The 11,121-nt window shown below is 38.6% G+C and overlaps 1 protein-coding gene across 1 annotated transcript in view; it reads left to right on the forward strand.

The window, feature by feature from the left end:
* The window catches only part of PTPN11 (protein tyrosine phosphatase non-receptor type 11), a 42,173-nt gene extending 31,822 nt beyond the window's left edge, over nt 1-10,351 (forward strand). The window contains exons 14-16 of the mRNA XM_038373050.2: nt 2,181-2,293; nt 3,706-3,807; nt 6,567-10,351. Coding sequence (XP_038228978.1) covers nt 2,181-2,293; nt 3,706-3,778 — 186 coding nt within the window. The 3' untranslated portion in view covers nt 3,779-3,807; nt 6,567-10,351. The remainder of the gene's footprint in view (nt 1-2,180; nt 2,294-3,705; nt 3,808-6,566) is intronic.
* Nucleotides 10,352-11,121: the final 770 nt, after the last annotated feature.

Below are 11,121 nucleotides of genomic sequence, written 5' to 3' on the forward strand. Positions count from 1 at the left end.
GGTAACAAGACTTAAACTGGATTCTAAGCTTTTCTTTACTCCTAATACAGTAATAGTGCTTCTAGTTTTGGACTAAAAAGCCCTTTGAAGCTCTTGTAGGAAGCTAATGTGATCCTGAGCAGCCTTATGATGACCTGATGGTGCTCCACATGTGCAATGAGAGAGAGGAACAAAAATGGATGGAAATGGGTTGGGAGCAGCAGTAGACTGAAGGAAGCAGCTGAGTGTCTTCTGTCCCCAATTTTCAGTTTATTTGGGGGATGAAATTTACTGTTTCTGTCATTCTTTCTACCAGTGGAGCAACCTCCCCTCCCAAAAAAATAGTTGTGGAAAGAAAAGCAAGTTCAGTATCTTATTCTTGCCCTAATTCATAAAATGTGTTGAGTCGTTTGCCCAGCTCTACTCTAGAAATCTTCCCTGTTTCCTTTTGGCATTAAGAGCCTCTGGAGTCTTGATGTAATCAAGTAGCATGTTAAATATTGCCTGTCTCTTCTGGATATATGAAAACTACAAAGTAAACTTGTTTGGTTAATTTTCTTCTTGGAAGCAATAATTTTTTTTTTTTGTAACACTGAAGTAACTTGAGTAATTATTTCTAATTAGGAATAATGGAAATGTGGTAGGAATAATTAAACTAAATAGGAGGAATAATTATAACAAATTAGCGAAGTCAGAGGAAGAAAAGCCTTAGATTTACATCTTCATGGTTTGTTTTCTCTAATTTAGTCAGATCAAAGAACAGAGCTGACTTTGATTCTGCTTCTCTGCTGCTTTTACACTTAAGATACGCCTGCTGGTTGAATTGGCATTTATCACAGAGTGAGAAGAATTCAAAATCCAATTTTAGCCTGCAGCATAAAATTGACCTTTACTAGCTGTGTCTAGGTGAGAGGTGTGAACCTCACAGATTCTAAAATTGGGGCAGCGTCTGAACCTTTATTCCCCTTAAATCTGATTTTTGGAAGGTTACAACAACTAAATACTTGGTTTTGACTCGTGGTCCCTGCGAAGCGATTTGTCAGGAGAAGATGGGAGACGGAAGTGGTAGAGAACATCCCATTTTTAGTGGCAGCTACATATAGCAAGATAGGCGAAGATTTTCAAAATTGCCTTAATGGGAATTAGGAATCCAAGGCTATATCTTTACTTAAAATGCTACAGTGGCATTGCTGCAGCTGCCCTGCTGTAGTGCTTCAGCATGGACACTCATGACAGCAATGGGAGAGGTTCTCCCGTCACTGTGGTTAATCCACTCGAAGGCGGTAGCTAGGCCTATGGAAGAATTCTTCAATCAACCTAGTGCTGTCTACACCGGGGATTACGCTGGCATAGCTATGTCTCTCAGGTAGGGTTTTTTCACGCCCCTGAGGGACATAGCTACGACGATGTATTTTTTTCAGTGTAGACCTGCCCCAGGTCTCCTAAGATGCTTTGCAAATCTCAGTCATAGGATTCATTGGATCATTAGGTGCTGCTGGTCTGAGCACTTCAAGAATACACCTTGGAAAAGTTTGGAGTGGGGCTTGCACTTGTGCTTGACCGTTTAAACCTTGACTTTGGTGTATATTTAGCTATTGTTAATGTCTATCCTAAACTGGAGAATGATGCCCATTTTCCCTAGAGACCCACTGGCTGACACTGCCTACTGTACAGTGAAGGGTGGATCTTTTTGCCAGGTTTGGATAAAGAAAAGACGTTCATGTTCATATTCACGTGTGTGAAATCATGAAGTTAGCTCATCTGGTTTGAGACGGGGGGGTGGGCAGGCAAGGTTTGAGCATTCTGTGAAGATTTTTACCAAAAGCTGCCAATAGTCATAGATTCATAGATTCATAGATACTAAGGTCAGAAGGGACCACTCTGATCATCTAGTCCGACCTCCTGCACAGCGCAGGCCACAGAATGTCACCCACCCACTCCTATGAAAAACCTCAAAGATAGTCAAAGATAACCTCTACCTCTAGGAATATCCAGACTGCATGTTGTAGTTACAGAAGTGAAATCTTTCATGCTTTAACTTTTATATAAAATAAAAAAACTCTTTTCTGGGGGAAAAAAAAAAAGGTTTGGCTAATTTATATTTAATTTCTTGAACTTTATATTTATTATCTTCTAAAAATGTAGGTTTCTGCTTTTATTGACAATTCTAAACCTGTTCAATTTTTGTTACCTTTTTTCAGAAGAGTAAGAGGAAAGGGCATGAATACACAAACATTAAATATTCTTTATCGGACCAGACAAGTGGGGATCAGAGCCCACTTCCACCATGTACTCCGACCCCAACCTGTCCAGAGTAAGTAGCCGTTTCTTAAAGTATACAAGTGAGTTCTGAAATGCCTATGAATCCAAGCAGATCCAGCAATAGAGAGTCAAATTGTGGACTGTTTTCCTTGTAAAAATTTATTTCTAATCATATAACAAAGAGGAATTTCCTGAGCAAACTCTTGCTTTCTTTCTCTATTCACTTTCAGTTGAGGGTCCTTTATTAATTTTTTCTGGTGTCCCCACAAATGGAATTTTTCAATCCTGCACTGATTTCCCATTTGACATAAATGGGGCCTTGGCGATAAACAGTGGTTCTGAACCAAGGGTTTGAGAGCCTCTGGGGGGGGGGCTGCGAATAGGTTTCAGAGGGTCCGCCAAGCAGGGCCACTGTTAGACTTGCTGGGGCCCAGGGCAGAAAGCTGAATTCCCACCACATGGGGCTCAAACCTGGGGCCCAGAGCCCTGGCACCCGAGGCTGAAGCCAAAACCTGAGCAACTTAGCTTCCCGAGGACCCCAATCAGTTGCCATGCCTGTTATCCCACAATGCCGGCCCTGGCTTTTATATGCAGAAAGCCAGTTCTTGTGGCACAGGTGGGCTGTGGACTTTTTATCGCATGTTGGAAGAGTGGGGTGGCTCAGAAAGGAAAAACGCTGAGAATCCCTGGGTTAAAACATATGAAAAGGATATCTTGGGTGTGAAGCACTTAGATCTGAAAAATATACCAGTTCTATTCATACAGCACAAATTGTACATGGGTCCCTGTAGCCACCAATGAATAGAGAAACTGTTTAGCAAGCATACATCAGTATTGCCTAACAATAGTTTAGGACAGAAAGTAAAGAATACCATAACCCATTTAAATGATCTGTCTTGTGTATTTCTACGATGACAATTACTGTGGTATCTGAGCTTAGGGGAAATGTAGATTGAAAGAATTCAGTGACCAAGGTTAGAATTTAGCCAGGACACCAAGGTTAATACCTCCATACTTGGGGGTGCAGTGGTGAAGAAAAAGACCCCTGGTTCTCAGAAGGTTGGCTGGAAAGGTGGAAGAAAATCCATTAATACTTTGCCATTCTGTTTACCTACTGTGTTCGGTTTTCTTGTTAACCTCCTCAATGACTAGAATTGTAATAAGATTGCAATGCCACCCTATTGTAATCTTGCCTTAAGCCTGTCCCAGATTTTGTGCCGACTTAACTCTGTGCAACTGTATTGATGTTAAAGTGGGCAACTTCAATGCTTGCATGGAGTGGAATTGTTGCAGAATCTTCCCCATTGACTGGGTCATACAGAAATCACTCAATATTCTGAATCCAGATGTTCTGTGCTTTGAAGCAAATTGAACAAGTTATTAGCTAACTTCATTGAATCATGTGATATGTATTTATTTTCTAGTAAACCTGACTTTTTTCCCTATGAAAATCTATCATTTTAGAATGAGAGAAGATAGTGCTAGAGTATATGAAAACGTGGGGTTGATGCAGCAGCAACAGAAAAGCTTCAGATGAGATGTACAGAAACTTCCATGCAAAGGAAGGTATGTACATTAAAATGCTAGTATGATCTAGCCGAAAGCTGCTTTTATTGCACTAATGGCATATTTTAACATAATCACAATTCGATCATGAAATGGATTTAAGCCAAGAATCTTTGCTATCTTGTCAGTTGGTTTGGCAGCTAAAGTATTCAACATAATTTTCACAGCAACTTGATTTACCGATTGAGGAAGGTAATATTTTGGACCCAGCAGAGCCAGATCTTAATGGAAAGAATTCCAATTCCAACACGTAGAAGTCAGGCCGTTCAGAGCAAAGACCAGAGATCAGAGCTAATATGCCATCTTGCTTATAAAGTTTGAATGCAGACTCCCATTGTAAGTTAAAATTGGTTTTGATTATTGCACATCAGCAAGGGTTGCAGGATCCTACTGAAACTTTAACTGCTAAACCAACTCACACTATGGCAAAGATTCTTGGATTAAATACATTTCAGAATTGAGACGGTGGCGCTCCATTGAGTCTGTGGGTATTCATGAGCATTGCTGGATTGGGCTGTAAGTGTTTTTAAATCCTCTCATTTTGATCTATTGACTCAATATGTTTTATGCTCATGTTCCCATTGCTGAGCTGATACAGCTATGGGAAGGTGGTGTGGATGCTGTTCTGCCTCTGATGAGAATCTCTATTTTTGGCACCGATGTAAGAGGCAAGCAAGAATCAGATAAACTTTCAGATTTCAGGGATTGTCTGCAACAACAGCCACTTTTGTATCACACTGAATAATTTTGGACTTGTAAACTGAGCCAATTTGCTCTAGAGGTCAGTGATAGAATAAATATAGGTGGTCCATGAGGTCATTTGTACATGGAGCCCCCTTTCAGAGAATAACTGAACTTTCAAACTTCTTAAATTAAAACTTTGTACAATATTTTAGCATATGGGTTTAATGTGCTTATGTGATGGAACACCTCTGCTTCAAAGAGGTGGCTGGGCCAGTGATCTGCAAACATATGATTTATATCGGCCTTTATATGATTGATTGTATTGACTCTATCAGAGCCATTATGGCATAGAAAGGACCCAGCACCCACCCTGACCCAATAGACTGTAATCCGTATCAGAGTTGGAAAGTGGTCCATAAACTAGGCATTTGTTAAATTAAGTCATGGTCTGATGATCTGTTTAATGGGTTTTTGCAGTATATCCTGTTCTGGAGACTACATTTCAATATGACAGGTTTCAGAGTAGCAGCCGTGTTAGTCTGTATTCGCAAAAAGAAAAGGAGTACTTGTGGCACCTTAGAGACTAACAAATTTATTAGAGCATAAGCTTTCGTGAGCTACAGCTCACTTCATCGGATGCATTGATGAAGTGAGCTGTAGCTCACGAAAGCTTATGCTCTAATAAATTTGTTAGTCTCTAAGGTGCCACAAGTACTCCTTTTCTTTTTACATTTCAATAGCTTCCTAATTAGTATTTCCTACAACCAGGGAACAGTACACATCTTAAAATCCTCTCAGTTGTGTATTGCCACCTCACTCAGCCCTCAAGGGAGTTAAACTGCTAAAACCAATTTTAACTTACAATGGGAGTTTGCCTTCAAACTTCATAAGCAAGATGGAATATTAGCTCTGATCTCTGGTCTTTGCTCTGAATAGCCTGACTTCTGTGTGTTGGAAATGGAATTCCTTCCTTTAAATTTAAGTGAACTGCAGGCTTACAGAAGAAATTACATAGACAGTTCTGAAAACATTCTATCTCTGGAACAGATCCAACATAGATAGCTGCAATGCAAGCTTGCCCATGCTGCTTTGCAAGTACGCTTTGATCCTGGTGTAAGCTAGGGACTTGGAGACCACCTAAAGAGACAAGGCAGCAGTCTGTCTAATCCTTGGCCTCTTTACTGACAATGTCAGAAAAGTGCCAGCTGTGTTTTATATGATGTGGACAGGTGTCCACAAGAAACTGGACTGAAACCACTGACTGACTTCAGGTCACAATTGGATATGAATGACTTGGTCATTGCCAGCTCAGGACAGATTGGAGCCACGGCTCTGGAATAGGAAGTGAAGGGTCTTCATCCTATTATTGATATAATATCACTAAATTAAACCCTTACCATCACTCAAATAAGTACTTGGATTTTGTCTTACACTATATTTAAATACCTATCATTTTTTGGCTGCACCCCAGTCAAATGTAATTGGATATATTTGTTTCACTTTTTCTGGTTCTCATAAACTAGCCTAGTACTGCTGTTCTCAGTTGGAAACATTGCAATTTGAATTTAAGTTTTAAGTGAACTTTATTCTAAAGTTAGATTTCTATATTCTTTTGATACATTCTTATGTTTTGGGCCAAAGCTACCTTATGGTGACCCTTTCAAGAATTAAGTTTAGACTTTTTTTGTTGTCCAAGCCAACTGAAATGCAAAATGAACAGCGTAAATGGTGAAAAGTAAATTTAGATCTTAATTCTTAGTGGAGAAGCTGAAAGAAGTTGGTAATCTTCTTCCTTTTGAGTTAAAAAAGGACTTCAGACGTGTCACTGTCCTTTGATAGAACATGGAACAGGTGGGATATGCCACTCCGCATGAAAGTTGGGAGAAGACCAGACTATCTCTTTAAACTGATGGATGCCTCTAGTTATATGAAATTCCACCTGATATTTTAGATCAAAGGTCAATCACTGCTGTTTATGTGAAGTGTCAAAATGAAGTATTTCCATGTAAATTCAGAATAATGAATTATTATAGTATATGGTTCTAAAGAGCTTTTAATTTTTTTCCCTTTCCCAGAAATGAATATTGTTTTTTAAAAAAGGTCAAGAAAGAGATGGAACAAGCTTCACATGAAGAGTGAACTTTGAAGGCTTGGTACCTTTTTATTTATAGCGTTTAACTCTTCAATAATAAGCAAAACTTAAGACCATCTAAAGATCATTATATCCTTTCTCTCCAATACCTGATTTACAATTGCTCATTTTTCAAATAAAAAGGAAATCCTCTCTACAATGTAGAAAGATATTTTGTAGAATCTTAATTGTGAATCCAGCCAACTGTTAGACTGGCGTTGTTTCCTTCAAATAGTATTTTTGTTTCAAAATCTGGTTATTAGCATTATTTCTTCTCGGAGCAGTTGTGGGGATTTTTTATGAGTGGGGAAGCCGTGATTTGGGTAAGTCCATTATATAAAAATAAAATACTAATGGGAACAGTTCTTGATTGTTTGAAGACAGTGGATCACCCACATTAATAGTCAGCTACATGATAAAATTAGTCCTAATACATTTCAAACTTGGTCTGAGTTTGACAGGGGTGAGCAGTTAATCTTTGATATGAAGGTGTTTTTTGTAACAGTTGTTGGCTTTGATTACTTCTCAGCTGAGTTGCTGGATGGGCTATTTTTGAATAACTACAAAAAGTAGCCTTTGCCTCAGACTAGAGCATTCTCTAGATGACCTGTACCCCAGATACCAATTTACAGCCATTCTGTCAAAAAAAGAAAAAAGGGGGGAAAAAAAAGGCAGCTGTCTAGCAGCTGTGGGGACGCTGCCTATGTTAATTTTTCCGTGTTCATTTATTAAGCAGGAGATCTGACCTGTGGAGTTGAGACATTTTAAGAAGCTCCACAATGACACTTGACATCGTATTAAAACAATGAAACTAGTAACCCACTGTGTAGGCTGTTAATCTTAGGCTGAACTTAGGCCCGTCTTTAAAAAATACAGTTATTAGGCCTTCTGGTTCTCGGTAAGGCCTTACACTAATGGCGGTAGCCTGGGGAAAAGGACTTTATGAAAACTAGCTATTACCTAAAATTGCCTTAATGAAAAGGGCAGCGCAGGTACCAGTCAACAGCCGCTTGTTCTGGTCTATTTCATCAGGCAGGAGTTTCATTAACATTCTGCCTAAAGTGCCTTTCAGAGCCACATCCAATTTGCTGTCCATGTTTTAATTAAAAAAAAAAATACTGCATCTATCTCTAAAAACACTTTCGATTGTTATTAATGAAATAAAATCCTCCCAGAGTGATGTCAGCAGTGAGAGATGCTGTTCTAGTGCCATGGGTTTCTTCATCTGCAGAAGAAGGGCTGTAAACACTTCTCAGTTTCCTGCATGAAAGAAACTTTGCCCTGTCCTGTCATCTGAATCTGGATCTCCCATTGGAGCCTATAGCAGCTGAGTGTGTGCTCATGGCAGGATCGGGCTCGAGGAGTAGGTACCAGTGGTGTCGTAGCAGCATCTTTCCCCTCACTGCTGGTGGAGTTCTGAGAGTTATGGTGACGCCACCAGGTAATATTGAGGAATTATCATCATTTTTATTTAGAGTATGCAGATAATGGTAATCTCTGCATTGCGTTGCTGTATGTGCGGTGAGGGTGCAAGAGTGATGAAGTTACATTATTGGCCATATTAGTGAAATTACACAAAAGCCTGGAATGTAATTAGTGCAGCATTTGTGTTCCCTACACTGATGTGGGGATTGCATTAGCTTTCCCTGAGAATGCTTTGCAACCTCAAATGCTTCACATTTTGTGTTTTGTCTGAACTGAATGAAGGTGCATCTTAACTTTAAGCTGAACTTTTGTTACTTTGCCTCTTGTATTTTGTTATAATACCTCTTGTCTTCTGATCCTGGAACTCCTGTCACCAGCACACCATACTATTTGTGTCTTAATGTCATTATCTATAGCACAGTCGTTAATATTTGCACCCTCTGTAGAGCTAAAATTCTTATGGCTTGATGAAAGGATAATCCGTTTTCATCTACTTGTGTTCATTCAGTCACAAATAGAATATTTGCTTTATATCAACTTCCTTCCCCAGCCTCCATGTACAGTTTCATCATGTTGATGTTTTCTGCAAAGGTTAAATAGGGATCATTTAAGTGCCGAGTTGTGATTTTGAATTGAGTAATTCAATAACAGTCTAAATATCTGTTAATTGAAAATTTTGTGTAGCATTATGTGGTGCTATATTTCCTTGGATGCTGCCAGGTTTTAAATTAGGAGGAAGTGGAGTGCATGTTCAGGATTAGAAATACTGTGTATCAAAATGAAAGTTCAAAGGAAGATCCTCCTAAGCAGTAGCTTATGAACTGCACTAATATGACTTGTCCTAAAGATTGACTTGTATTGGCTACAATAATATGGTGATGTATTCAGCATAAAGCTGCCTATCATAAGATTAGCATTTAAAGTCTGTGGAACTCAGCTCTGTAGTTATTTGTTCTTGGAACTGGGGAAATCTCATTTCTCTAGAATGTGTGTTAATCTTAAAGAGCACATGATGGATGAACTTTTTTTTTTTTTAATTAGAAAAAATTCCAAAAGATTGTATGCTAGAGAAAGCTGTTTCTTTTTAATTGGAGCGTCTGGCCCTGCTGAAAACCAAAGGGGGGGGGGGATCTTGCAAGTTACAAACCAGCTGCGTTTCAAACATGCCGACAGAGGGGTAACTCCTTTTAGTGTGTCTTTCTCTTTTAGTATTATTTTAAACATTGGTTGTTTTATTACAGATCAAACAAAACATATAAATGTTCTGTGGTACAGGGGAAAAATGGATACTTGGGTTTCATTTAGTATTTTTAGTGGGTTTTTAAAAACTAATGTAACATCACTCTACAAGCTATTGCTGTAACAATGGAATGGAAAAGGGATACAGTTTTTGAAGTGTTCTATTGTAGAAGACTTTATACCACAAGGGAAATGTAAACCAATTCCAAAGGCACAATATTGTATGACAGCAAGAATCTGCTGCAGACCCTCATTTACTGAATGTTTTATAGCATACACTTTAATTTCAGGTAACCTTTATTAGGACTGATTAATTCTTCTATTGACCAAACTTTTTTTTTTCTCTTGAGGTATGTGTGTTCAAAAATACAACTTCATTAGCTGTATCCTAGCTATACAACTTGTTTCCTTTTTCATTGTAGGGATGGGATAGATCAAACAGTTGGTACTAGGACAATTTTTTCATAACTTCATTATTTCAAATTAATTTTTATTTTTTTTCCATTTTAAAATAGCAAAACATGTAATTAATTGCAGACCTGGTTATTTATGACACTATTGTGATTTTTTTATTACAGTACTAAAAGCTAATGAAAAAAAGATCCTTTATTAGGTGGACTAGACCGTACATTTATTTTTTCCTGCAATGTATGAAGTATTGTACCAGAGTATTAAATGAAATGTAATATTTTATTGAAAATCTCTATCCTTTAAAAGGAGGACATTTAGGATGTCATCAATTTGATGTGAATCATGTAAATGTTAATAATGATGCGCTGTTTTATTATACATTTAGTGTTTCAAAAGACTCACTTATTGCCTTTTGCCCACATCCATTCTGTAGATCATTTACAATTGTCAAAATGTGACATTAAAAGACTAGATCATGTATAGAAATATTAGTGGTTGTTCATTGTTTTCCCTGCTGGTATTTATGGGTGTTAGTTCAGCTGCTTTGTGAGCTGCGCTGTGATTTTTATTGCTGCAAGGTTATATTATCAGAATAAAAGCATATTTGTAAACAGCAGAGTTAAAAATTAGGAATAAAAATAATTTTTCTTATAAGATAGTTTTTGACCATTACTCCAACTCTTTTTCTGTAGCGCTTATATTAAAGTCAAAGTTTCTTTTGTTAGGTAGCCCCTACTCTAGACTGGGAAGCAGTTCTGATCTAAGTCCAGTCAGCCTCCCTCCATGGTGTAGCTCTGTGTTATGTAGAGGGTCTTTGCTCCCCACAAGAAGAGCTTGAGCATAGCGAAGCTTCTTTTGTAATATATGGTATTTCAGTGTTGTTAACCCACTGCTTTTACTGCCCACTGCAAATTGGATAGCCCTGTAACAAAACACTTAGTTCTATCTCAGTACAACTCATCCATTTAACTTCCAGAGGCCTGTGATTTTTTTTGTGTGCCTCATTGGACATGTACAAGAGAGTCTGGTTTCCCTCCTCTCCCTTTGTGGATATGTGCCTGGTTGACTGGACCTGTGTAAATCTGCTGCTGTTTGCACTCAAATAGTGCAGGGAAAATCCCTAAAGCCATGATGGGCAATAGCTTCCTCTCCAGCTATGTTTAATGTGTTGTTGAACCCTTTTAAAGGGAGAAGGGAATATAAAGTTCAGTGGGGAGGAGAAGAGAAAACAGCTGTCCCACCCCTCCCTTTGTGTATTTGGGACTTCGCTTGAGTACTGTAGAGGGAGGGAAGCTGCTGCTTTCATTTATTTCTGATGTTTTCTTCTCCAAGCTGCTTCTTTGTTTCTTGCAGAGATGCCGACTATCCAGCTCACGTCTGCAGGGCTCTGATGTACCCTGGGACCCTAGTGTGCCAGTGCCATG

This window comes from Dermochelys coriacea, chromosome 15 (genome assembly GCF_009764565.3).
Source record: "Dermochelys coriacea isolate rDerCor1 chromosome 15, rDerCor1.pri.v4, whole genome shotgun sequence".
Lineage (NCBI taxonomy): Eukaryota > Metazoa > Chordata > Testudines > Dermochelyidae > Dermochelys > Dermochelys coriacea.